The following is a 27,458-nucleotide window of genomic DNA, read 5'->3' on the forward strand; positions in this document are numbered from 1 at the left end:
AATATTCAGTGATCTTTAAAAGCTCATATTTTGTTTGACATATTGTAAGTAAAACAAAAGGGTGGAAACTAGTTTTATAGCACCTATAACTGCATCGAATGGGCTTTTTCCTTCTTTTACCATCAAATTTGGATGTATGCATACTGCAGAAAAGCCTGACACCTGCTTGTAAGTATTCTGAGCAGCCTCCAATTCAGAATTACTCTTGGCATCATGACCAAAAGTGAGCTGATTTTTGATCATCTCAAAAAATTAAAAAAAAAAAAAAAAAACGGAAAAAAGGAGAAAACCACCTTGAGTAGTTATGGCTTACTAACCATGCGTGGTTCTTCTCGGTATAAATCAGTGGTAACAAATTTCAGGCGTGAGATTTAAAAAGTGTTCAACTACACATGGGAAGAGGAAGATGCAAAGAGGAGCCATTGGCAATGGGTTGCCTTCATTATCGGTGGGTAGTGACTTCTGTCATCTAGCATACCTCCTTTTGAGAACAATTTTTCACATGCATACACTGAAACAGATGTCATAAGTGACATCATGTCCATTTTTTCCCAGAATCCATTGAACGATGCCACTTGTCCAAGCTCCTCATTAGAGCCCTGTCTTGCTCCCCGTTACCCAAGATCAACCAGTCTGGTTTTTCACTGGATGTCTGTAACGAGTTCAACGTTCGCCTTTCCTAGTTGGCCACCTTCAAACTCAGCTGGGTGTTGTCAGATTATTGAAATCTAAAATGCAACCTTGACAATATTTCGTATGACTTCTTGGTCATAGCTTTGGTGGCCTACTTCAATCGTACCAGCACTGTCAATTGGAAGGAGGTGAATTTAAAAAAATTACTCAGTAAAAGATACATGAGATGTGCTTCAGGTACACAGAGGTATTTGGGAGGGAGGTCAGGTCCTTAACATCGGTTCTGTTAGAATAATTGGAAGAATATTAATCGGTGTTTTTTCTCTTGCTTCATTCTGAGTTCGTGCTTCTTTGAGCTCATTGCACTTTTATTTTTGTGAAGGTAACCCTGGCCTTTGCAGGTCAGGGACAGAGGTTTCATTCCAAGACGCAGTTTGCAAATTTTAAATGGTTATCATCTGCTCTATTTAAGCTTTTACTGACAAATTAGTATTTGGGGATTTTTAGTATATGTACCACTGGTTCCCCCACTGGCAAGACACCGAAAATAACTGGTGGAGGTGACCTGGAGGAACATGCAGGAAAGGAGTTTGTCATGGTTGTCTTACCAAGGACTTGGAGAGCACGCAAGGAGTTTTGTCTCACCTTATTTTTTTGGAGATCTGAAATGCCGTATATTTCTAGTATAAGATTTGGTATGGACAGGAACTTTTTAAACAGAAGATCTGTTTTTCTGCTCAAGTGAAGTAAGATGGGGGATTTGTCGTGTTGGGGGTGTTCTCAGGACTGAGTGAAAAATATTAGTCAATGCCTTCCATGAAATGTGGGACTTTGCAGTTAAAATTATCTGCTTTCCTTTCCTATTTTTCATCCAAACGTGACACGGCAAAGAACTAGGAAAGGTTTTGTTTCCACATACTTTAGCTGCCAAAAAATAACTTTTCAAATTGGAGTTACGTAAAGTAGAAATGAGTCTTTGGATGAAATTTCCCCAAATGGAAGGGGACACTGGAAATTAATTTTCTATCCGCTCTGTATTTTATTTAGATCTGAATAAAAACTGCCTGCCCTCTCAATTAATCACCATTTTCCTGCTTGGCATTCGTGATAGCCTACTGGTTCTTTGGGAGGCCCAGGGTAAGGCGAGAAGAAAAGATCTGACAGCAGGGGGGGGAGAAAAGCCACCAAAAATTCCTCCTGTACGTCTTTCATTGCATTTGTTAAAATGAGTGTTTGTTGGAGAGAGGGAGATTCATATAAATCTAGATTTAAATAACACAGGACAGTGATAAAAAAAGTGAACCATCTTGGGAGATGACTTTGAATTTCCCAGCTTTTGGGAAATGACTTTGAATTTCCCGGCTTTTGTCAGGTTTGTCACAGCCTTATCGTTTGCGGGGTTATTTTTGTGTGTGTGTGTGCGCGTGTGTCGGTGGAATCCTTCTGGCTCGTACACTAAAACTGGAACTGTTCAAAGGATCACATTTTCATCTTAGTACTTATCTCCCTGATCTTAGAGATGAAAACATACCCCATAGTGTGTCAGATGTAAAAGCCATATGTAGGTGATGATATAGATGGTTATTAAGGGAGTTGATATAGTTAGCAACAGAGACATTGTATCTAGTCGCTCTTTTTTTTTTTTTCCCCCTCCTTTTTCCCTTGTAATTGGCTACGAGTGGCTCTAGATTCCCAAGGAGGGGCTTTCTCCACTACTTCATCATCAGCTGCCTGCTACTGCGTTTGTTTTCTTTGTTTCTTCTTCTGTCTCTAATTCATGTTTTTCTTTTGACTGAAGGTGGAATGACACCATACACATACACACGTTTGGTTTTTTTACTCCTTGAGGGTTTCTCAGAAGGGTTCGTATCTCCACAGGGCAAAATTGGCCCTTCTGGAAGACCTTCCAGCTGTGCTTTTGAACAGGACACCTGCATTTTTTTTCCCTCAGAGCCAAAATCTTTATCCACAAACCTTAACTGGAAAGTTTTGTTAGGTGTTTCGTTGCCTAATTGGTTGTGTCCCTTTTCCTGTAGACCCCGACTGGGCCAGTTTGAATTTGGGAGCCCTCATGTGTATCGAATGCTCAGGTATACACCGAAACCTTGGCACGCACCTCTCCCGGGTCCGCTCTCTCGACCTGGATGACTGGCCTATAGAGCTCATCAAGGTGATGTCTTCGATCGGGAACGAGCTGGCAAACAGCGTCTGGGAGGAGAGCAGCCAAGGCCATATGAAACCTTCGTCAGACTCCACAAGGTAGGCTTTCCTACTCCATCTCAGCATGGCACGCAGCTGGCAGGTAGCGTGTGATAGAGCACATGGCCAAGGCTATGAGCACATAAATCCTCATTTTGGCATTGCAGTCGGAGGTGGTAGGGCGTTACAACTTTTTACAACATGGACTTCTAAGATTCTCCCTTGGAGTAAGCCTTGTAAAAATCATTACGTGTATATATATATCTTCACTGGCGGGGGGTCTCAAAATTTGAGTGACCCCGTCACTTTTTCACTCTTGTGAAGGTTTCCTCGGCAGCTCTACAATTTTTTGTTCAATTGACTGACCGACAGAATGGAAGACTGAAAGACTGAAGCTTCCCGCCTGGTTGTTCCTCAATCTAAATTATACTGTAATGCGTTTCTTTGTTTTGGTTGGCCACAAAGTTCCTGGCTCTTGGACCATCAGTTTGTGATTAATAATCTGCGTTCAGTAGTTCAGGCTCACCCATGAATTTGTACCTGACCGTCAGGTCTTTGGTTTCTCATCACAGATGTTGGAAGTCCTGCTCACTGTGGACTTGCTTACTTTTTTTATGTGATATATGTGAAGTCGTAAGTTGGGGGGGGGGGGCGGTTTCCAGTGAGAACAGTATTTTACCTACCCGTCATAGCTCAACACAGTGAAAATCTTCTTTCTGCAATATCTACCAAAAGCTAAAGGTTTTTTATGCTAAATTTATCTGATCAGTGCCAAAGGAAGATATTTTGAAAATACTTTCCTGATTTCAATAGATTGGAGATGGAAGCGTTACTAGTTCCAGCTAAGGTGTTGGCTTGGGGGAAGCAGAGTGTCCTCGGGCAGAGTGCGTTTCAGGAGGGGGGTGCAGGCAGGAGGAGAACCTTCTGGGCTACCTTGCACAGCTGGGCCAACCTTTGAAGTTGTCTTCAGAAGTGCGTTATGATTGTCTTAGGTTGAGCTCCGGGGGGGGACAGCCTGCATCCGAGCACCAGCCGGTCCCCAGGTAGCAAACGATACGGTAGAGGTCTAGCTCTCAGTATTTGCTTCCTGCGTATGAGAGAAATTGGGTGGAATTATATTGTGATTTTGTTGATGTATATCTCTGGATCCTGCTTTTTCCAATATCGGATCGAGTGAAATTGTAACCCGGGAGGATATACCTGGGCCACCTCCTACGGTGTAGGAGTAGGTTTGCACTGTTGTCTGTAATAAAGTCAACTGTTTCTCATTGCATTATTTCGTTAGCACTGAAAAATGAATTTGTGGTGCCACCTTTGGTTCATCTTCGAGAATGAAGCCACTACATTAATCAGGCTACTTAGATGAATGACTATGCATATAAAAATGTTCAGGGAGACCTACACAGAGATTTTGTTCATACGTGAACCATATGCCTGCTGTGTACGTGTATGTTATTAGACAGCTAATATAATGATTTGATCAGGTAGATTGAAATCAACTTATTGGTGCCTTTCAGTCATTAGTTTTACTTTAATCCAGAGATCTTGCGTTGTTGTACCTAACAAATATATGTTGGTCCTTACTACTGAGGTGAGCTGGAGAGATACCTCAGGTCTAAATACTTTTAAAAGGAAAAGGCATGCACTCGATTGGATTTTTATTATTTAAAAAAACCCCACACATAATTTTAATATACGTATAATAAAGATATTATCATGAAAAATCTAAAATAATGTGACTGATTAAAAGAGAGCCATCTATTTGAATTAAATTATTCAGATTTTTATGTTTGGAAGTGAGTTTTACTTATAGAAAATGAACTTTGTTCTCTATTTCATGCTCAGAGCTTATTTTAATTCTTTGTTTCTGTACGTCTCCGAGTTATGTTTGTCAGTGACATAATTGCACTTTTTTTCCTGGACTCTAACATTTTTGAACAAAAGGTATAAAGGTGCGTTTTATAAATACGCATTTCCATCTGTGTGTCCAAGTGCACACTTACGTGAGGGAAGAGCTGTTAGAAAAAATAGAATTAAGATAATGTGAAACTTTTCCCACAAAGCAATTGTAATCTTGCTTTGCTACTCCCATTCCTTCCGCTGTTTGCAGCGGGGACTGAAGTGATATTTTTCACATAAATATCTGAAAGGTCTGCTTCTTCAAAGGACGTACCTCCTTTTGTACTTAACTTTGGTCTCTACTAGCGTCATACTCCTACTGTCCAAGCTGTGGCAAGAAAAGAAGTTCAAGTTCTTTAGATACAAGTTCTGCATTCCATTTTCTCGCTGCCGTTAGCGTTTTTGCGTGAGGAATCCTATCGGAAGCAGCTACAATGGGCCTGAAGTGGGGTTAAACAAACCCTCCTTTTTTTGTTGGTGAGGGACTGGGGGAAGAGGCAAGAAAGTAAGCGGACAGAGAGATGACTGGGGAGCTGAGATTTGGAGTTCTGGTGGAGGAGGGAGTCCAACGATATTTGGAGATCCGCGAAGAAAGAAGCGTTCAGCGAGACGACTTCTGAAGAGGAAGAGATCTGATAGCTGGTGTTGGGGGGCTGTTCCTTCCCGTGCTGGTGGGCTCTGGGATCAGCCGGAGTCTGAGAGCTGCTGTGTGAGGAGGCTCACACGCTCAGCATGCTCCTGCTCTAAGGACTTCTCACCAAAGCCTCGTCAGATGGGAGAGGATAGTATTCCCATGTTTTCCTCCAAGTTTCTCCTGAACTTGTTCATATCCCCGTTCCCTTCTGCAGCCCCACTTACTTCATTCGTCCTGCATAGCGCTCCCATTTTCAGTTCCGCTAGAGATACTCATTAGTCCACCCTCCCTGGCTTTCCGCGTGTTTGCTCAGACCTTCAGGCTGTGCCTGCAAAGTGTTGGAAACACAAGAACAGAAGATTTTTTTTTTTTAACTGTTCCCCCAGCTGATTCAAAGGCTTAGCACAAAGCATCAGTTAAAAGACCGTAGACAAATACAATCTTCTCACGTGTTTATGATAGGCATGTCTCTTAACTCTTGTGTCTCCTCTGTGCCCACCCCAAAGCACCAAAAGTTGTCAGCACAATGATGGACCCTCTGTTAATAAACATTTGTAGAGGAGATCAGACATACATGAGTTTCACCGTTTCGTGTTGTGTCTTCTTGTTGGAAATGAAGCCATCAGTGAAACCATCAGTGGCTTTCTAGGGGCAAAAAAAAAAAAAAAAAAGATTGTTGACACTGAATCTGTTGGGCCGGGAGGCTTGAGGAGCATTCGCATGCTGGACTTAAAGGAACCTGGAAGTCTCCACATGACTTCAGAAGCAGTCCCGTCAGCTCGGGAGAAGCTGGCACTCATTGCAGTGGCATCCTCCGTGTTTCTGTTGAGTAGAGGGAAGGGTGAAGAGATCCAGGGAGACCGATGTTTTGCAGGAGGCATCGGTTGCCAAGTGGCTACTCCAGGTCACGGCATAATTAAGGAGTCTTACTCAGGAAAATGTCACCAATATTTATAAGATTAGAGCTAATCCTAATTAGGCTGTGAGTACAGCTTGTGTTTTTAATTTTGTACACTCAAAAATAAGTTAAATATTATCCAACTTAAAGCACATCAAATGTACCATAGCGTACCGCTGTCCTTTCCTACTCCACTCAAATTCACTTAAAACTCTTTCTCCAAGAAAGTCATGGGGAAAGATAAACCTAAACACGTATTTTGAAGGTCAGAAAGGCTTTCATATTGGAGGGTGTGAACTCAGAGCCTGAGAATTTTGTAGCAAGAGGCTTTACTCCTGTTGGTTTCATCAAGGATATTGCCCAGGTATGTCCTCTAATGTCAACATGTGCCAGGTCTCATCAAGTCTTACAGAACAAGCAGATCTCCAGGTCGTTCGGTGCCTCTGGATCAAAAGCAGGACCTGGGATGGCCTCTAGCGTTAAACTGGAAGGTTGTGGGAGCGCAGGTGTGGTGGGATCCCCAAGGAAGCGGCGTGGAGTAAAGCAGTAGCTTTAGCCCTCAGACTGAGGGCGTTGGCGTCATCACGGGGAGGAAAGAGGAATAAACACGAGCTCCCGGCGAGCACAAAAAGTTGGCGAAGCGGCAGAAAACCCAAGCGCGGGCGAATAACGTGCATGTGGAAGGGAAAGGGGACCAGCTGGCCTGTGAGCGGTGGTGTCCGTGGGTCCCTGATTAGGTCAGCTTTGGAAGGCTGGTAATTGGTTCCAGCAATTACCAGCAGCCCTGAGAACCGCCGCTCAAACTTCGGGAGCGCTGTGACAAATTGAAGCTGACTGCTGGTGAAGGAGTATCGACTTCCCATTTCTAAACAGGGGGATCATTAGTCAAGAAAAGCATCTTTTAATTACTCGCAGGAAGAAAAAAAAAGGAGGGGGGGAAGATCTTTCAGTATGGATCCTGCAACAACTGCCAGGTTTTTTTCCAAGTGTATTCAATATTAAATTTATTGTCTTGGAGGGGAGGGGGTGAGCGGGGAGAGTTTGCCTGCGGTCCCTTCTTCGGTAATGCGGGTTTAATTTGGAGTGAGAAGTCAAATTAGAGTAAATCAATGTTGCGACAATTAACTGGGTCTGGGGATGAGATCAGGATTTTCCCCTCTAATTGCTATTGATACTACTTAAGCACACTCTTAAAACATTGATTTGGAGTGGTGCGACACAGGAGTGAGCCCGGTGGGGCAGGGACAGAACTGCTCCGTGGAGGAATGTCGGGGATGTGGTGGAGCTGGCTTGGGGAGTCTGCGCCGTGTTTCACCTGAGCCTTTTGCACTGGTATGTAGATCTCCTGCCAGATATTTAGCTTTCTTCTGGACGCACCTCACGTGCTTTGCTTTTTCCACGTACTCTTCTTGACGGTGTGGCTTCTGGTTTGCAGACTTGCTTGCCACCATCGACTTCCTAAGATGTTGTTGGCCTTTGCCAAATGAGATGAGCTGCCACCATCCCTCTGCGCGCTCCAGGAGGTGATTATCTGCTCCCTGGCCCTCACCCTCTTTCTCCGAGCTCCCGAGCTCTCCATCTCCGTCTCACTGGGAGCACTGGGCTGTGCCAGCAACGAGGCCACCTCCACCAGCTGGAAGCTGCTGGCCAAGAGGAGGGAGGGCAGCGCGATATCCAGGCGTGCTTTTTGTTCTCCTGCTCAAGCGATGCTGAATATTTGCGTTAGCTACGTGCAAACCTTATAGTTGAAGGGCTCCACCATTACGGCATCTTTTTGAGAATATTCCTAAATAGAAAGAACCTCCAACTCCATTAAAACGTGTTTTTAAAGTGAGGCATGAGCGGTTAGTAGAAGCTCCGGCGTAGTTTTAAGCTCTCCCGAGGCAGCCCCAGGCAGCAGCTCTTTAAATGGAGGTTGGAGCATCTGCTGCAATTTTGCTCAGGTAGTCTGTTTGCATAGCAGTCACCCTGTTTATTCCGATTACCAAAGGTTATAAGAAAATAGAGAGGTTCTTAACGCTGTCTGAGAAGTCTGGAGTTAGGAGCCGGCAGTGTCGGGAATTGACTTTCACCTTAAGACGTAAGATCCAGTTTGATCCCTCGCTCACTAATGAACTGAATTTAATGGTGTCAGAAAAAAACATTATGCGGCTCGACTCTATTTGGCAGACTTTTACAGTCCTGAGCTGAAGCCTGGCTTGCCGTTTCAAGGCTAGCGTCCGCTCTGCTGAAAGCGCGCTGGTTTCTCGGGGATAACTGAGGAGCGACTTCTATGAAAATTATTAAACCATGCCTTCTATGAAAAAATTAAACCATGCCTCCTTTTTTTTTTTTTTTCCCATAAAAATAAGTATTCCTTCATTATAGACAGTACAGATAAAGGGCAAGCCCAGGGAAAGGGAGTAGTTAAGATCCCAGTGTCGTGTCCTGCCTCTTGTAAGGATGCTCCGTTCCGTCTCTCTCCCATTCCTCGTTCCTTTTGGCCATCAGATTGCTGTTCTAGTCCTGTTGGTCTCCGATTCCTGGCATACGGCCGCAGCGTTGCGAATGGGGCCTGGGGGAACAGCAGTACCTCTCTCTCCGCAATTGTCAGGTCTGGTTTCTTAGCGGTTCTTGGCCTGATGAGGTCAGTGTTTTGTGCCTTTTGAATGCTCCTCCATGCTTGACACCTTTCCCATTTCGGGGGTGGGGGAAGGGTGTTTTTAAAAATAAATAAAAAATAATTTAAAAAAAAAAAAAAAAAAGATTTTATTGTGAAGGGCTGACCAGAACCCATCTGCAGTTGGGTGGCATCTGCTCCCCACATGTCACTTCCCTCATTAACAAGCAATTGAATTAATTAAATGCTACTCAGAACACGCATAACAAGCTACCGGCAGTGTCCAAATTAGCACTGATAATCAAGGATGATTTCCTTTATTATCCTGCTAAGTGGTGTGCAGGCTCTGATCTCCCTGTCTGCCCTCATCTATTTACATACCCCCAGCTTCTGCCTTTAGAAGCTGAGGTTATCTTACCTAGTTAATTTGCCACGATCACCAAGCATGGCGGATTGATATTCCTGCCTCTGCTGAAGCAAACCCCCCCCCCCCTTTCTCCCCCTTTCCTTCCTCCCCAAGCCTGGTCCTTTGTATCTCAAGCTCACTGATAAATTAAAAGCCACCCCTGTGGTCTCTCAAGTGAGTAATAGAGGCAGAAATTTCATTTTGCAACTGGCTGATTTAATGATCCAAAGGGTAATTAATGGCCTGATTATCTTAATGTTAAATATGTCCGGCAGCAATTACTGTGACCTCCCGCTTGTCAAGGTCCAGGCTATGCTCTTCTTTCAATTAAGTTCTCTGGGGCTTAATGGTATGAATAAACTCCTCTGATTCTATCATTCCGGACTCTGAGATTTAAGCGAGCTAGGGGCTCGTTTGGAGTTTTAATCAGCCCGTCTTCTACTTGAGCGATCAGAGTTAACAATTATAACAAGGACAGTTTAACTTTCTTTCTCCCCCCCCTCCCTTCCCTACTTCTTTATATTTTTATTTTATTTTTTTTTTAAGCGCTCGGAGGGAATTTTGTTGGCTGCGGCGGCAGCTTTGCTAAGGCTAGTCTCTCCCTATATAAATTATCATGTGAATGCCGCTGTTTTTCCATTTGACAGGCTTAATTAATTGGCAGGAGCGCCCGAAAATGACAGTGCCACTAATTGCAACTCCAAGTCCATTTCTGTCATTGCGGCACGCTTGTCAGCGGGCATGCCCCGCTCCTCGCCGCGGCCGGAGTTTGTTGACGTTTTCCATTTCGGTTTTCACATCTCGTCGGGGAACGTGATGGGATGTGATAGCCCAAGATGCGCCTTTGGGTTTTCCAGGCATGCAGTTTGTGTGCAAGAATGACATTTACTGCCAATAAAGTTTAGACAGCTGGGCTTCTGCCGACCCAACAGCTGCTAGGGGACTTAAGATTTGACTTAAGGTATTTCAGCGAGTCCTACGAACAGGGGAGGCTTTGGGAAGGAATCCATTAAAAGGGGGCGGGGGGGGGGAGGAAGAAAAAAACCCAACCAAAACACCAAACCAGAGAGTCATAACTCACTCCTGGTCTTTCTGGTGGCTGAACTACACTGAAGCACATCTCCCAGCGAGCTGGAGTGATATTAGCTCTGTTTAGGACAGCAGATATTTCATAAAGATAATGAGGAAAATGTATAAATTATTAGTTACAACAGTATTGCGTTTTCAAACGCACGCATAAATAAAAAGACTGATTCATCGCTGCCAGTAAACTAAAACCTTTCCCCGTACGGCTGTAGAAATGAACTGATTCTGACATGCTAGATTGCATGCTTTCAGATTAGAGTAATTGTAATTGTTTTAAAATTAAATTTAAAAAAAAAATAAAATTTGTCACTTACCAGTAGCTTCCAGGAAATGCATCTAATAAGAATAACTGAGTGAGGCAAATGAAATGTCAGCTTGGGTGGCGGCTGGTCGGATTTCACCCTTTGGAGGCCTCAGAAGCTCAAGTGAAATACTCCAAAGATGAAGGGTAGTAGTAGTAGTAGTAGTAGTAGTAGCAGGTATTTTATTGTCTTTGTAGCTGCTCGGCAGACCTTGTCATGCAGGAGCTGATCCGGTAAAACACTGGTGCCTACGTGGCAGCGTGGGAGATGCCTGGATGATTAAAAATAAAAACAAAACAACAACAGCAAACCCCTCGACCCTGGTGGTCCAAGTTAATGAGCGCTTGAGATAAAATACTCCCTGGTTCAGTTGCACGTTTCTTATGTGCAAATGGGTCTTTGATAAAAATCCACTTTGTAAACAGAAGCCCAGGTTGCAATTATTATTGTAATCGTGATTCTCCTCGTTGCCTGTGAAAGAGAAACCTGCCCAGGAGAAGTATTTCTGCGTTAGAGTGTTTGGTAAAAAGCAGAGGTGTAAAAGCCACGGTACTTTTTTTTTTTTTTTTTTAGTCTAAATAGCATAGGTACCACTTTTGTTAAATTCTCTATTTAATTTATGTGTGTATACGGACCTGACACGTTGCTCTCTGCATGGAACATACACGTGCTTGTGGGTGCTGTGACGTAGTATGTTCTGGACCTGTATGGCCAGCTGAGATTTCCCATTACACTTGGTTTATAGTGTGTCCTTTCCATCTTGCTTACCAACCACCTTCTGGAGAGGTTGCCCAAGTGTTGCTGGTGAAGTCTAGAGTTTTTGGAGAGAAGAGCTAAAGAAATTGCCATTGCTTTTGTCTTTTTTCTCATTTTCCCGTCGTCTCTCCCATGTTAGATTATCCGTACATCCATTTGTTGTTCGTCCTTTGATAAATGTTTTTAGAGAGGAGAGTAGTATGTTTCAGCCGCGTTTCCATACCTGCTAGCTAAGATACCTCCTAGTTAAGAAGCTAAGATCCTTCCTCAAAGCCCGATTTTATGGGTATGGTGACAATACAAAAATGAAGATCACAGTAGTGGGCCAGAGGCAATGGTCAAGCTTTGAGTACTGAGCTAAAGATGAAAAGAAGGGAAGGGCCTTCAAGGGGCCTTGCAAGAGAAGACAAGTAGTTTTGCTTTCATACAGTAGAGGAAGAGGAAGGCAACAGACCATATTTTAGCAGCTTTTTGCCATTTTCTTACAAGTCTTGTGAGATTCGAGGGGGTTTTTTCCCATAATATGTCATCCCCAGGAATTGTGGAAAACACTCACCCTTTGTTTTTGGAGGTAGTTTTCAGGGTTGATAAAAGGATGAGAAACCCACTCTGAATACACCCAGAGGACTTGAAGGCAGACATCCTTGAGTGTATTAAGCTTACAAATCAGAGCCGCTTGAGGACATCTTGCCTCTTGAGGTTTCTGCAGTAGGACAGGTGATACAGACTGAAATGTTTTACCTTGGAGGTACAATCTACTCAAGGTACCTTTATTCTGCTGAGATTCTTGACAATTTTTGGTTCTACTTTTGTGTGTATTTGGCTGCCACACTGAAAAGCACCGAGTTAAGCTGAAGTTCCCTTAAAAAGAAGTTGATGAGCTGTTACACTTTGGGAAATCTAGGATTCACGTTCAGGACTCAAGCAAGGAGGATTTCTTTCTGTTGTATGAACAGTGATGAACGAGACGGTGGGGAGATACATTGGGAAAACAGTAAGTCAGTAATCAGCTTGTCAGAAAAAGTGATATTTGTTTGTTTGTTTGCTAGAATAAGAACCAGTCTGTTGGTTGGGTGTCTGTTCTAATGGTCTCAAAACAGTGTAGGATCTTGGCTTCAGACTTAATTTTCGGAATAGATATGGACTGATTATTTCTTGTTTTGTATTAGTTCTCTCCCAAACACCTAGCAGAGCTAGAGAGCATCTCAGAGTTGAAGACCAAAGTGTCTTCATTTGGACTTCACGTCTGCTTGGCCATAAGCTACTTGAAAAGGTCAACGCAGAACAAGAGAGAGATAACCATCGCTGTGTTTATTAGGGGCTACTTGAGCCAATATTTAACTGTGGTACTACAACAGAGGAATGGAAGAGCTAATTAGAACAGAGAGATTAATTTCAGACGAGAAAAAATTGGATATTGTATGTATAAATTGAGGGGAAATACAGTTTACATCAAGCTAATGGCCAAAGGCAAGTACCACTTAAAATGAGTCAGATGCCAGCCGCTGTGGGTTAGTCTTTCCCCAGAAAATTCCTTGATACCTTTATAAGCGTGTAGAAAGTAGAAATGAGACTCAATCGCATGCCACAGCAAATTCAGCCATGGCAGAAGACGAGCGTTGCCTCCATGACAGTGACATTTCCCGTCCCTTGGTGACTGTAGCCTCCCATCCATCTAACCGCAGCCCAGAATCGTCGCAGACTTGCCAGGGGTCAGGTCCACAAACAAATGTCGCATTTCAGTCCAGATGCCAGACCAGGATGATGGTTAGCTCTTCTGCAGAAGTGCAGAGACAACCGGGTAAGTTAAGTTTTCTCTAAGGTCTTGAAGAGATCTGGAAGGCTTTTCCTGGGAAAGGAGCATCAGGCTTAGGGACTGTGCTGCCCTTCCACCCTGCGGTGAAACAGCGACCCGCTCATTTGGGTTGAAATACGGATTGGTGGTGAACAGTTTTGAAAGAGGTAACAGATGGACTCTAGAGTACGTTTTCTCCCTGGTACATTTTTAAAAATAAATAAATAAATTGCTGCCTTGCCAAGCTTGGAATTGGCAAGTATTAAAAAAAAAAAACCCAAAGCCACCACCACCAAAAACTTGACTAAGCTCGTGTGCCCCTTATTTTCAGGGGTTAGCGTCTATCAAATCAGATGGGGTTTTTACTGGGAGGACGAGAGATACTTGTGTGACTCCAGGAGCATCTTCTGGTTCAAAAACACAGAAATGATGGAACTTTGCAACAGAACATTTGTAGGGGAGTAGCTTTGCATTAGCTCTGCTTACTTGAACCCATTTTTTTATCATTTACACTGAAATTAAGTTCCATGCTGCTCAGTCTATGTGTGTATGCACATATCTGCTACCCCACAACACCCGAGGAATAAATACGGAGATTTTCATCTTAAATATGGCAAGCTAAAAGGAACTGAAAAATGAAATTTACTGTATAAAGCATTGGGCAGCCTTACCAAAGTGATCTTTGCCCTCACTGTCTTTAATAGTAGCTATTTGATCAGTTATTTCCAAAAGGAAAAGCATTTAACGCTTGTGTTGCTATCGAAATTCAGCCGTTTGCGAGGCTGAAACTTGTAATAATAAAAAGGCTAAAAAAAAAAAAAAAGCAATTGTGGAAAAAAATGCCAAATGCCAAGCATCAGCTATTACGAGGTCCCTCGGGTCAGATCCGAAGGCTCATCTATGAGATGCGTTCAACTTCGCAAAGTACTGCAAGTCGAGCGCTTGCTGCTGCTGAGGAATTCAGCAGAGCTGCTTAGCTGGCAAGGGAAATAGCCAGCGTGTTAAGAAAAAAAAATACGTATTTTGTTAGTAAGAAATCTTACGTAAAACATTTTATTTGAAGCTTTTTTGATTACTTGGTGTTTAACCTGTTCTTTTAATTTCCCCTGCCCTAAGGTCATGGCCGTCTCTCCGTACGTGTCAGGTCTCGCCAAACATTAAGTGTTTTAAACCTATAATTCAAATTGGTTGATATACGTGGCATAACAGCGGATACTCTGAGGCCAGTTTATTCCTAGTTTGTGCTGCTGACGCTTTATTACATAATTATTTTTAGAGTTTGTGCATGCGTTCTCTGCTGTTAAGAGGTCTGTAAACCAGTTGCGGTTGAATATGAGGACGGGCTGTTGCTGTTAGGCTGAGAGGTGGGAAGGGGGTCCCCACGTTACCTTTTTCTGGGCTTTAACTCAAACGGGGTGATGCGGGAAGCTGGCGTTGCACGGACAGCAAGCTTTCGGTAGCAGTCACTAGTGATGGTGGTACTTAATGTTCCTTCATCTCCCCGCATCGTTTTTAACCGTTTCAGCTTTTGGAGGTTGTTTGGATGGGAGATCGCTTTGTTTGAGCTTGTGGTGTAGCGGAAGAAAAGAGCGTGGCTAAAACTGGCGGTGGTGATGCTTAACTGTACTTTTTAAAAAAAAAAAAAAAAAAAAAAAGGCAGTGCCTTGCCGTGCTACTGGTGGCTTTGCTGGCCGGTGACACTAGGCACAGAAGCAGCAGCATGCCTTTGCTTTGGTCGTGGCTACAGAACCTGCAGGGCTCCATAACAGTAACTGTGACCAACTTTCTCTCTTTTGTGATTTTTTTCCCTTTTTTTCCTTTGTTTAAGACTGAGCTTTGTTTCTGGCTCTGCAGGAAGCTGGTAGCCTATGGCAAGGGACTGGGGAGATAAGACTTCAGTAAGATAACTAAATGAAAAGGGCAGCAGTGAAAAGATGGTGCTGGCTTTTGACTGGACTGAAACTTGATATACACGTCAGCCCAAATGCAGTTTCCCCACGGCTCTCAAATATTATCCGTTTGTCAGAGGCAACGCGCTTAACTGCTGGATTTTCAGATGTGCGGGTGGGGGAGCCGGCAGCGAACCCCCTGACAGAGAAGAGTGACCGGAAGAAATAAGACCACCATCGCTCCAGCTTTAAAGTAATTAAATCGCAGGCTAAAATGTGTTGAGGTGAACACAGGTGAGGAATCGGAGCCTTTAGAGGGTAGGAATTAGAGTGAAATGAAATGCCTTACTGTGCCTATTAACTAGATTGTGCAGACAGTGCAAAGTCCCGTCGCTGAAGCATTTTTTTGTGCGAGTCTGCAGAGACGTGCGGTAGTGAGAAGAAGCCGTCTCTTAATAATTGGTAAGCCTCAAAAGGTACGGATGGAATGTGCTTCAAAAAGTCTTCATGCTGAACAGATGATTATGTCATGGCCTAGAAATCTCCCAGCTAACTTTTCTTTTTCCCCAAAAGATTTAAATTTTCCTGGTTTCATCCAGGTCAGAGTTTGTAAGTGATGTTTTTGTTGTATTTTCACTACTCTACGGCAGAAGCCAGACTTGGAAGACCGAGCTGCAGGCACAATTAAATCACAACCTCAATTAACACTTTTAAGACTACTCCCCAACTGGAAGGAATCGGATTGTGTCACTGTGTACTGAAACTGAAGGCTATCTTCAGCCTCTGGCTTGAGATAATATCCAGAAGTTGACTTTTTTTTTTTCTTTTTTCATCTCAAGAAGCAAAAATTTGCAGCTCTAATCCTTTGCTAATTACATGCATGTGCTCCTGCCTGAGCCTTTCCAGACCAGATCAGCTTTGGGCCACTTCTCCAACTCCCGCAGCTCAAACCAGTCATAACAAGATACCTGGGATTGCTTAGATTGCCCTGTTGTATTAAGGTAAAAAAAAAAAATAAGGAAAAAAAGGCAGCTATAGAAACTAAAGTTACTTGTTCAGACCTCCAGTCCAGGAGAAATAGAAGATTTAATGGATTTAAAATGATATTGCAGTTGCAATTTTGAAAAGTAGGCAGACCTGCGGTTTTGGTTGGCATAGGCGCACCCAGCTGCGGTTTCAGCTGGCTGCCACGGACACCGTCACCAGTGGGAGAGCATCGGTGTAGGTCAGTGCCTGCTTTGTCTGGCATCCCTTGGGAGGAGACGAGGATTTACCCGCTACTGGGCTGTGGTGCTCAGAAGAGCTGCCCACGTTCTGGCTAAGGATCGGGCCCCTTTCTGACGCCCAGCGAAATCATTCAGTTTATCAGATCACTACTGGAAATAATAGCCGTGCCCTCCTGTCGTGTGATGTAAGTCTTACGTTGGATTATAACTTGGCTGGATCTTTTGTTGTTGGCTTTTGTATTTAAATAGAAATCCACTGGCACGAGCATTTTGTAGGCAGGATATAAGGTTTTCTCCGTAGAGCCAGACTGTAAAATATTCCTGAGTGTACATGTTAAAGAACCACCTTTTTAAAAAAAAAAAAAAATCAAAAAAGGAAGAGAAATAGAACATCCTGTATCTGGAAATGTGAGCGGCATAGGAGCCGTGCAGAGACAACTTGCTCTATACTTTTAAGAGTTCGCCAACCTCATTGCTTGGCTTATTGCTCTAGGACAAGTTAATTAAAGCCAACAGAGAATTTAAAATTGGGGAAGGGGAACATTTGTTAATTATGTTGTGGAATTTCCCTCTAATTCCTGTCCTTTCGAAACCCAGTCTTCGTGAAGCCCCTTGCCTGTGGCACCCTATGCAGATCAGCCCCGGGACCGGTGCGGCAGCTTGTAGCTGGCACACACGTTTGCTGGTGCTTCCATGAAACGTTCGTGGAGGCTAGATAAAATCGGCTGCCTAAGGTCCCTTCGAAATGCCGGCTATCTGTCTTGTACGACTGATGGCAGTTCTGTTACAAATAAGGCACCACCATTTTTATTTTGAAGGACATAGCGTGGTTTACAAGGGGTCTCGGGGTGTTTGGAGGGGAGGCGTTGGAGGAGCTGATGAGACCTAGGGACGCACAGAATGTGCTACGGGAACGCTCGAAATGAAATGAGAGAGGAGAGTGTCCAGAACGTGACTCTTCTGATAAAGTTTTGGGACTTGTGATATTAATATATGTCCGGATCCAATGTTTTAGTTGGCGTTTGTTGTCACATTTGCGTTTCTGTGGAGCCAGACAGCTTGTTGGATACCGATGCATGTATTAAAATGTGGAATAAGAGAGAGCGGAGAACATGAGGTGTCTCGGTGTAAATATTACTGTCAGCTTCAGAAAGGATGTTTCAGTAGCGCAAGGGAAATACCTTTCAAAAAATGACCAACATCAAACGTGATGCTGTATTAAGAGGCAAGCACATGCGACATCCTGGGGGAGAGAGGTTTGGGTTGTATTTTTAATAGTCGAGACATGGCAGATCGTCTCACTGCCGTAGTGGGACATACAGGAATCAACCCAGTATAGGGAAAACTTTCAGGATAAAGCGAAGAAAACAGTATTGACAGCCCAAGAGTAATAAAGTAATAAAACAAAAAAAAAAAGCTGGTTTTATTATTCTTCAGATTTGAAAAAAATCACTTGGGCTAAACAGACAGAGCTTCTTGTCTTACAGAAAGGTGGGTAACGCACCAGAGCTGCAGCTCTCCGAGCAAGAACAGGCCCGTGTGTTTCTGAGGAGGCATGGGATGCAGTGCCTGGCTCCTCTGCAGGGAAACCCGTTGGGTCTCCAGTTAATCATGAGAATAATTTGTCAAGCAGTATTTAATGGACAGCTTATGAGTGCGTATGTGGGCAGGGTAGCTTGTAAATTTGAATGTGCCTATTTTCTTTGACAGCAATCAATAACTGTGCTGTTTATTAATGCACTTTGAGAGGTCTTCTCAGACTTTTTATGATCGGTCTGGGCTCTCTCAGATTAGTCAAAAAGAAATGACAAAGCAGAGCAGGACTTCTGTGGTTACAATCAATAGTGTGTTTTTGTTTTCATGCAAATAGAGGAACTTTAATATACTTTTTCTTGGGGCCCGTTTGTAGCACTTGCTCCAAGGCAGCAGACTTGGTGAGGAGTGTTGGATTGCGAAGTAGGTCCCCAAATTTACATGAGTGTTTTGATCTGGAGCAGGAGAAAACACTGGTTTGGTTTTCAGGATGGTCTTGCTGCACAGAAACAAGATTCTCTTTGGAGAAACCCAACGGGAAGCTCCACGTGCACCCAATAAGCTCCAGACCCTACTGTGAACACAAGGATCTAACCCATGGTGCTTGGGACCTCTTGTATGGTTGGGAATGTTTGCTTCGAAGGGTGAGGCTCAATCAATTAAAGGTAGCGCCCCTGGTTCGTTAATATATGGGGTCCTTGGCACCAGCCGCTCCAACCTACACGTCTGCTCCTATCGCACCTGTTTACTTGCCGGTGTAGGCAGAGCCCGAGTTTTCCGTGGAAAGCAGTAGATGGAATTATGCTGCCTGGCTCAAACCCAGCAATCATCTCTCATTTGAAGTGCTTGCTTCCACATTTCCTCAGGGTTTGCAGTATAATTTGGGGGCCTTTTGCCAATGCCCAGCTCTTGCTGGCCTCAGATTATTGGATTCTGTGTTTTTACCAGAATCTCAGTAAGTACAATTTTGTCTGAGGTGTGTATATTTAGCGAACGTGTACTTATCAAGCAGAGCAAAATTACACATAAAATACATGGAATATGAAATAGTATTCTTATATATATTGCCCTTTTAGCTACTAGTTCAACAAACTAGTCGCACTGTTTTAAAAAAAAAAATTAAATATTTTCTGCAATATGCAATTTTTATCCAAGAGGACATTGGGTAGCAGTTTGCAAAGCATGTGAATAAAACTTGTCTCATTTAGGGGGGTTCTGCATCTCAGGCATCAGTTAAAAATCTGAGTTTCCTTTAAGCCAGAGCTACATCAGCAGTGAAAGTGGGATAAGACTCACGGTAATTCAGCTTGATACAGGGATCGAGGTGGGTGCATGCCGTGACCGTAACTTGCCAAAATAGAAAGGGAATTTTGGACAAGAGCCATAAAGAAAGATTTCAAGTCTTGAGTATCTTCAGGAGGAGATGCTTAAGGGGGTTAATGAAATGATAATAATTGCGGGGAGGTAGAGGGGTTCGCAGGTATTTGGAGGTGATACACTCCTTGGAAACGTGGGTTCTTGTGCTTCGAGAAAGTGCACCTCAGCGTAGGAGATGAAATGGAGAGGAAGTGTTTGGACTGGTTACCGTAAGCTGTGCGGGCGTCTCCCAGGGAAATCAATGAACCCCGCCGCCGGCAAACGCATGATGGGGAGCAAGGCAAGGGACCGCGTGATCTAGGTGGCCTTTACTTTCTAGATTTGCCGAATCTCTGGTAAGGAATCTCAACATTCAGCAGCTTTAGCAGATTTTTAAAATATTTCTTCCTGTTTCATGTCGAATCCTCCGTCACTCCAGAAGACTACAGAAATCAGCTGAAATCAAGATCTAATTCCAGGGCTCTTTCCTCCCGTGTCCCCTGCTCCCCTCTTGCATCCGCTGGATGTCCATTTCTGTAAGTTTTCCCTTCAGAACAAACCTATCATTTTTCACCACAGGATATTTACAGCTTCAATCAGTGCCAAATTCAATTGGCTTCTGATCTCATCGCTGGAAGTTATAGATGCAGATATTATTTGCACTGCGGTTAATTATGGAGCAATCAAACTTTGGCTTTTCCACTGTAATTTCCTCTGCCAGCTAATTTAATTAATCACCCCCAGCTCAGCTCTTCCAGCTGCGACCGGCAGGGTCATTAATTAGACATGTGGTGGTAGCTCATAGACCAGTTCCTGTTAAGGGGCTGCTGCCCACTTGATCTCTAAGGGAGCAATAGCTTTTTTCGAAGCATCCAGGCAGGATTTGAGGTAGCTGCCAGGTTATTGTATTCCTCAGAAGTGGAAACGATTCCCAAAAGATGGACTGCAAGCAAACCACAGGATGGCTGCTGGCACTGAGCTCACCGGGTATGGTTCGGCGAGGCAGGATTGGGATCGGTTTTCCCCAGAGATGCAGTTTAGGATCTGACCCGGCAGTTCTCAGTGGTCCATGCTTTCTGGCCTGATCCAGGAGCTTAAAAAAAAAAAACAATTGCTCAGAAACTTGATAGACCTCTCTCTGACTGCTTCTGGGAGCTGCCTGGCTTTTGTCAGATGGAAAATACAAAATTTTCTAATGCAGATGAGAAGTTAAAACATGCGTTTTAATTGCCATACCACATCAATAATAGGAACTATTTTTTTCACTATAAAAGCCTTACAAAATAACCAGATAGGTCTCCTAAGGGACTCTGCCAACCTGTCTCCTAAACAGGCCAGAGTCTGCCCTCCGAAGTCCAAGGTGGCAGTTCTGCTGACTCCTCTCCTTACTTCTCCAAGAATCAAAAGCTCTTATCGTTTTATGATCACTATGCCCAAGATGGCCTCCAACCATCACATCGTCCCACCATTATATCTGCCTTGATCGCCTTCCCCCGATTCTTACCCATAAACACCCAACCCTATTGTCACCATCGTCAAGCTCTAGACAATCAAAACTCTCCTTAATACCCAGACGGGGCTACCCCACCACCTCTCCTTCCTTGCCTATCCCTCCTGAGGAGTTTATAGCCATCCGTTACAGCCCTCCAAGTTGTGTTAGTCATCCCACCATGTTTCCGTGATGGCAACTATATCATAGTTTTCCCACTGCACAGTGGCTTCCGGCTCCTGTTTGTTGCCCATGCTGTGCGCGTTGGTGTAGAAATTTTTGGCTTGCTTACAGCTCAAGAATCTCATCCTGAACATTATCAACAGAGGGCAAGTGATTTGGGACATGTGATGGGCCAGGCTAATAGCCCTGGAAAGTCCAAGCATTTTGCAGGGAAGAACGCAGATCCTTACTCTTCGCTCTTGCATGGTCTGTCTTGATAGTCAGCAATAACAGACCCTGCCGTTGGGTTCTACTCTGCATCTGAAATACCAAAGCATCCTCCAAAGCCACCGTCTTCTCAGCCTGCAAATACAATACAGTTGTAAGCATCCTTCGGTGTATTACCAGGATCTTCTTTATCCTCCTCGGAGCGGTGTTCCCATCACACCACACATCGGTTCTTGGAGTAGGTAAGCTAGCAAAGCTGAAAATCCCCAGGATAGTTGTAGCTTTCGGGCAGCTTTAACAACAACATACGACAGCTAGCTAGTTCTACTGCACTTTGATTTCAGACCTGTTGCAAAGCTGTCATTTTTAATCAGTGCATCTGTCTGCCAGCGGTAGATTGCTGATGGATTGGTTGGAGTCTCCCCTGCTTCTTTTCAGAATAGACAAACTCCGCTCAAGACAACTGTTTTAATCATCTTGGGTCACAAAGCCTCCTTTCAGACTCTTCTGTCCAAAACATCCATCAACCCCACCCAGTGATAGTAAACGGAAAATAAAAAAATCAGTTCACGGCGTAACTGTAACTGCGCCTTTTTTAATAGCAAAACGGCACTGTGGGCTCAGGCGAGCTTCCTTTTCTGAAGGAGGAGAAGGTGCTTCTGTTGCAACCCTCCCTTCAAATGCATCTTACTCCTCACTGGTGGCTTTTTTCCTTCCTTGTATCTCTCAGAAGATTCCCTTAGTCTGAACTGTTTTGGGAAGATGCTTTCAATACAAAGTGCCTTCCTTGCTCGCAGTTGGGGAGAGCTTTAGGGATTTTCACAAAGACGTAGTTCAGCAACTGTGTCAGAGCGGAGGGGTCGCATCTGCTTCTGCCATCACAAGAAGATTGTTGACATGTTGTTGCCATCGAAGCCCTGAATGAGAGAGATTTGTAATTGATAAGAAGGCAGCCTGTCTCTTCAGAGAAGCTCTACACCTCGCTTCGGAGCAAAGGTTAGTACTTGTACTAGACATCAGTGCGTACGGACTTCAGCAGGTAGGTAGCAGCCAGATCACCATGCTAGGAGCACTCCTTTGGGAAAACCTTTCTCAGCTTGAAGTCAGTAGTCTCATAGCTGGAAAAGCTGCTGCTGGAAGGAGCGGGACCCATGGGGATCTTACTTACATCTTTATCTTAAAAAAGTACTGGTAAATCATGTACCACGCAGAAGTGGAACAACTGCCAGCATTAACTAGAAGATAATCTGCTATGAAGACCTGAATCTGGAATGATCCTCAGTTCCTTGTTGAAGAAAGGCAGCATCTGAAATTCCTAACGTAACCATCGGTGTTCTATAGGCAAGCTGGAAAATTAGTTTGTTTTTGCTCTGAAAAAATTAGAATTGCACTTCGTCTTGATCAGCAGATTGCAATCACCCTGGGCTACTTCACCTACTCATCTCACTTGGTTTTGTTTTATTTGAGCAATAAATATCTTAAATCTTCCCAGAGTTACTGCATGTCTTCTGTGGAGACTCTTCATAGTCCTGCCAGGCATTCATCAAGGCTTCCAATGAACCACCGCATTAAGTGTTCCTCTGCTCCTTATCAATCAAAACAGTTTACTTATAACTTTACTTTTTCCTCCTGAAGTAATCAAAATTTGATATTCCACAGATTGCAGGAAATTGTCACTGCTGTATTCTGGGCTAATCCATCACACGAAACAGGCATAATTTGGGCATCAGAAGAGCATTAAATGTTTAAATAAGCAAGAGCCAGTCAATGAGAGAGTCCATTAACCGCTCCAGATGACAGGGCAGAAAAATGTTTGGATCACAGGTACGTTGGGAATCGCAGCGCAGACCGTACAGAGCGATGGGGCATCCGCATTCTGCAACAGGCAAAAAGGTTTTCTGTGTTCTTTATGATACTGCTCAAATATTCAAAAGAAATATATAAGCCAACAGAATAGCATGAGGTTTTTTAGCTTAAGCTGCAGTGTGAATCTCATTCAGCTCTGCGTGGAAGATAGTCCAGGAGATAGTTAAAGACTTCATCACTTTCTTGTAGCCTTGTTTTCTTTACAAGCTAGTAGTAGCTTTCAGGAGTAGCTTGTCTATTAATGATGGGAGGGGCAAGTCATTTTTATCCTGTAGACTTGAGCAAAACGTACTCATTTGCCATCTTCGGGTCTTGAAATAACTGCTCTGATAGTCAATGCGATGGGCAGGCCCCGTGTGATGAGGCTGGCCAGTGTAGATGTGTTAGATGTTTCATTAGTTCTTGAGAAGTTCTGGGGGGCTCGAGTCCACCTTAAACTGTGAAAGGCGATGGGGAGACTTCTCACAGTCACTTCTCAGCCTGAGGGTAGCTGCTGTATTTCTCTGTAAAACGCCGATTCCAGTGGATTCGGGAGAAAATTTTCCACACGAGGCCACGGGTGTGCCTTTATTCTGTGGCAGGGACTCAATCCAAAAGTCTCCTTGGCGGAGGAATGATGGTCTTTTGGTGAGCATTAGGATCCCGGTGTGACTTGCACAGCATCAGCAAAGTAGATGTTGAGTCGTGCCAGATCAAGGATGTGATCTGTGTGTAGTCGCAGCCCTCGGTTCTTCTGTCCTCTCCCATTTGAGTCAAGTTGCATTTTAAACTAATTTCCCCTTGTAGTAGTAATTACGTGTATGCCATTTCCCTTCGCTTGGCATTGTAGAGCAAGCTCTTCGTTTTCAAGAGGAATAAATACTACGTGCAACCGATGGGAGTGCTGCAGCGCCGGGGTATTTTTGCACCAATCCAGGGGCACATCTTATCTTCAAAATAAGAAAAGACCCGTTGTAATTAGAGCGTAAGCCGCCTTTTAAAAGGGTGACTGACAAAGGGAAATTATCAAGACTTGAGACAGTAATTATCAGCCACTGAAAATAGCAAATCAAGCTGTCCATACCAATATCCCGGAGGAAGGTGGCCCGGGAGCTGCGGAGAGGGGTTGGATTAGAGCCGGCCGGGCGCGAGCCCTCTGAGCCGCGCAAGGTGCTGATTGTAGTTGTCAGCTTTCTGCCGTTACAAGCTCTCCTGCGATAAATACAGCCCAGCCACCCTCGTCTTAAAAGGATCCTTAGACCTTCCTTTTCTCCCCTTCCACCGCTTCAAAAACACAGCGGCTGACAGTCCAAATGTTTGAAATAATTGGATTCTGCATTCTAATTCATCTGTAAAGTATTCGTTGATTAAATTAGCCTAATAGATATTATTTCTTACATGACTGCATAATTTCATCCTGATTGGATCACTATGGCACTAACGAGTCCCCCCATTTACTGTTGACTTGAGAATCACAGAAGGCTAGAGATAACTATCATCTTCTTTCCATTTTTTTTTCTCTCCCAGGCTAAAAGTTAAACTGATTTATACTAAAAGGGCATACAGCCGATGCTCAGGTACAGTTGTATTTTAGTCTTCAAGACCAGTGTTAGAATGAAAAAAAAAAACCCCAAACCATTGGTTTATATAATCTTGAGCCCTCTTTTATTTACTCAGTGGGTTGTTCTGAAGCAGAAAGATTAACTGACCATTTAAATTCCTTTGGGGGAAAGTGGAAGTATTTTTAAATAAAATACATTTTATTATCTCATCAAAACAGATAGGCGCATTGCAAATGAACCTCATAAGGACTGCACACATTCAGGGAAATTAAAATACTCCTTTAAAGATAATGTTTCAATGAAAGCTGTTTCAGCCTCTACAAGTAAGATTTTTTTTTTTTCTTTGAGCTGCAATTTGAGTGTAACCAAGAGAAAGGAAGAGGAAAACAGAAATTATATTTAGTTTTCACGCTAAACGAGAGCAGATTTTTTTTTTCCTAAGTAAGAAGGAGCTAGCTTGGAGTCCCGCTCATCTGCCCGAAGGACGACAGGCTCGTGCCTCTCTAGCTCCCCGCACGCAAACGACCACCCGACCCAAGCAGACCTCCTTCTGCAGAGGGGTTTTGTTGGGAAGGGGTTAACAGGACGATCGGGTTTCCCCCCCTCCCCTTGTCCCAGTGGCTGGAAACAGCTGGTGGGTTTTGTATAGCGCCGGTGAACTGAGCAATCGAAAGAAGTTTTTGGCAAACACTCGGCCTGCCCGGGACAAGAAGAGGTGGGTCAACTCAGGAAACCGTTTTCATGAGCAAACGGGGGAAACAATGACCGCTCAGCAGGAACAGAAGGGAGACCCGCTCCCGCTGAATAGCTCCCCCCCAAAAAAACCCAGCTCAAAAGGAAGAAGGTCCATTCGCTTTTGGGAATCCAATAAATTGTTTCAGGAAGTGAAAGTCTGTCCAGGCTAATGGAGCCGTGATTGACAGGTGGTTCTCATTACGGTGCCCATCAGGGGACAAAGTGAATTCCAATGTTATTTAAGAGGTTAAGGAGAAATAAGATGCAGGTGACAGCCCAAGGCCGGGGCATCGCGCAATGCCCTTCTTAAGGATGGGGGTTTTTTTGTGAAGAGCCTCCGCAAAATTTAAAATAAGTGGGGGCAGGGGCAGTTTGGCCAGTAAAATTTGGTCCTACCATGACTACCGATGAGCTTACCTGGCTGCACACGAGAGGGAGCAGGGAAATGAAGGCTGCTTTGGTAACTCTTGCGTTGGAGGGTTCCTGTTCCTTACGTCCACGTAACATGTCTGTTGAGGAGGTGCAGCAACATGAACTTTCAGCCCTGGCTGCCATGTCCTGATGCTCTTGGGCATCCCAGAGGAGGAGTACAAGGAGGAGGACAAAGCACCGTGAAAGACTACCGGTGGTTTGTTGTTCTCGTCACAAGCTCAGAAGATCCTGTGACCCTTTCCCTGAGCCAAAACAACTACAGTCATACAACGTTTGTCTGCTACTCGTGCTCGTGCTGTGGCAGCTGACGAGAGCAAATCACAAAGTGTTTAGCTCAATCAGAACAAATTTTGAAGTAATTTTGAATTGAAGTATGCAGAGGCCACCTAGGGTTGGGTCAGGTTTCTTGGTGCGCTTCTCCAAGGTCTGAACCTGGTTTGAGAAGGAAAAGGAAAAAGCATTACTAGTAACTCCGGTTGCCTTGTGTTCCTGACCAGGAGGCGTCTTTGTACCACCGTAGGCTACAAAGCTGAAACAAAAGTCTGTTTCTAGCCTTGTTCAGCAGAAAATGAAGAGGATGTCATGGGATGGGAAGCTGAGGGATCTGCTCTGAGTCACGGTATTGATAGAATATTGCATGGTGCATGGGCAGATACAAGGATGTAATTTAACCAAGAGATTCATGGCTGGTTTGTGAATGACGGTGAAACTCCCAAGTATGACGTGCGTAATAAATCTGGTTCGATGCAGAATTAATGTGGTATTCAAAATGATTATTTACCATTTGAAGTTGAGACGTGACTGTGTACGAGGAGTAAATAGCTGCGCACGAGACGTTGGGGAAGGGCACTTAGAGGGGAAAAGAGAAAATACTCGTGTGCATTGTTTCACAAGCGCGTTCCCGGGTAATACTAACGAGAATTGCACTTTAAATGCAGGATTGATTTGTGATGAGATCAGCTCTAAAGAGTACATTTGTGGAATGATAACCTGATTGGTGGCGCTGCCTCTTGAAGGGCTGAAGGGGTCTAATTGGCATATAACGCACTATAAATTTATTAGCAGCTTCTGCTTTCCCATTGGCGGATCTTCTCCTGCTAACCACCAGGAAATTACCAATTTTCAGGAGTTAGTCACTCAAGTCGCACCGCGTCTGGGTTTTAAAAAGAAGCCTACATCGCTGCTCTTATAAACCCTGGCTTAGAGCTTGGACATCAACGGCCGGCTGGAAACCGGTCGCTTCTGCGGTGGACAACTTGAGCGCCGTGTGTTTACTATTCAACTTCTATTCTCCTTGGCTTGTTCCTCCTTCCCACCTCCTTGCCGCAAACCCAAGTTGCACAAAGACCATTAGGAGGTACCTAATCAGTTTGGCAGCCCTTGGGCTGCAGCTGCCACAAATCAGAAATTACAGTTTTTTGGCAGTTCACGTTCAGGGCTTTGATGTACTTATTGATACGTTCAGCCCTGGGGCGTATCAGGCAGAAGAGAACATACTCGCTATTTATTTTTTTTTCAGGAGCACAATAGAAATATTCAGGAGCCGATGTAATTAGTTCAGTGACTTTGCTTTTAAGATTGAGTCACAAATTAGAAAATAATATTCACATGTTTCTTCTAATTGGTTACAGATTAGGGATATTTTATCTTTTTAAAATAATTTCCAAATGTGTCCTGAAGAGGGATTTGCAGGGAAGTAGCTGAAAGAGAGAGAGCACTTACGCACCGAGAGCACTTGGGCAGGAGGCTTTGATAGTCTGGTTTTAATTCTGGTACGCGGCTTTTAAATCCCTG

General features: G+C 44.0%; 1 protein-coding gene across 1 annotated transcript in view; it reads left to right on the top strand.

Moving 5' to 3' along the window:
- Window positions 1-27,458, top strand: part of AGAP1 (ArfGAP with GTPase domain, ankyrin repeat and PH domain 1) — a 297,553-nt gene that overhangs the window by 252,271 nt on the left and 17,824 nt on the right. Inside the window, 1 exon segment of the mRNA XM_075755906.1 lies at window positions 2,670-2,892. Coding sequence (XP_075612021.1) covers window positions 2,670-2,892 — 223 coding nt within the window.

Source organism: Balearica regulorum, chromosome 6, assembly GCF_011004875.1.
Source record: "Balearica regulorum gibbericeps isolate bBalReg1 chromosome 6, bBalReg1.pri, whole genome shotgun sequence".
NCBI classification, from domain to species: domain Eukaryota; kingdom Metazoa; phylum Chordata; class Aves; order Gruiformes; family Gruidae; genus Balearica; species Balearica regulorum.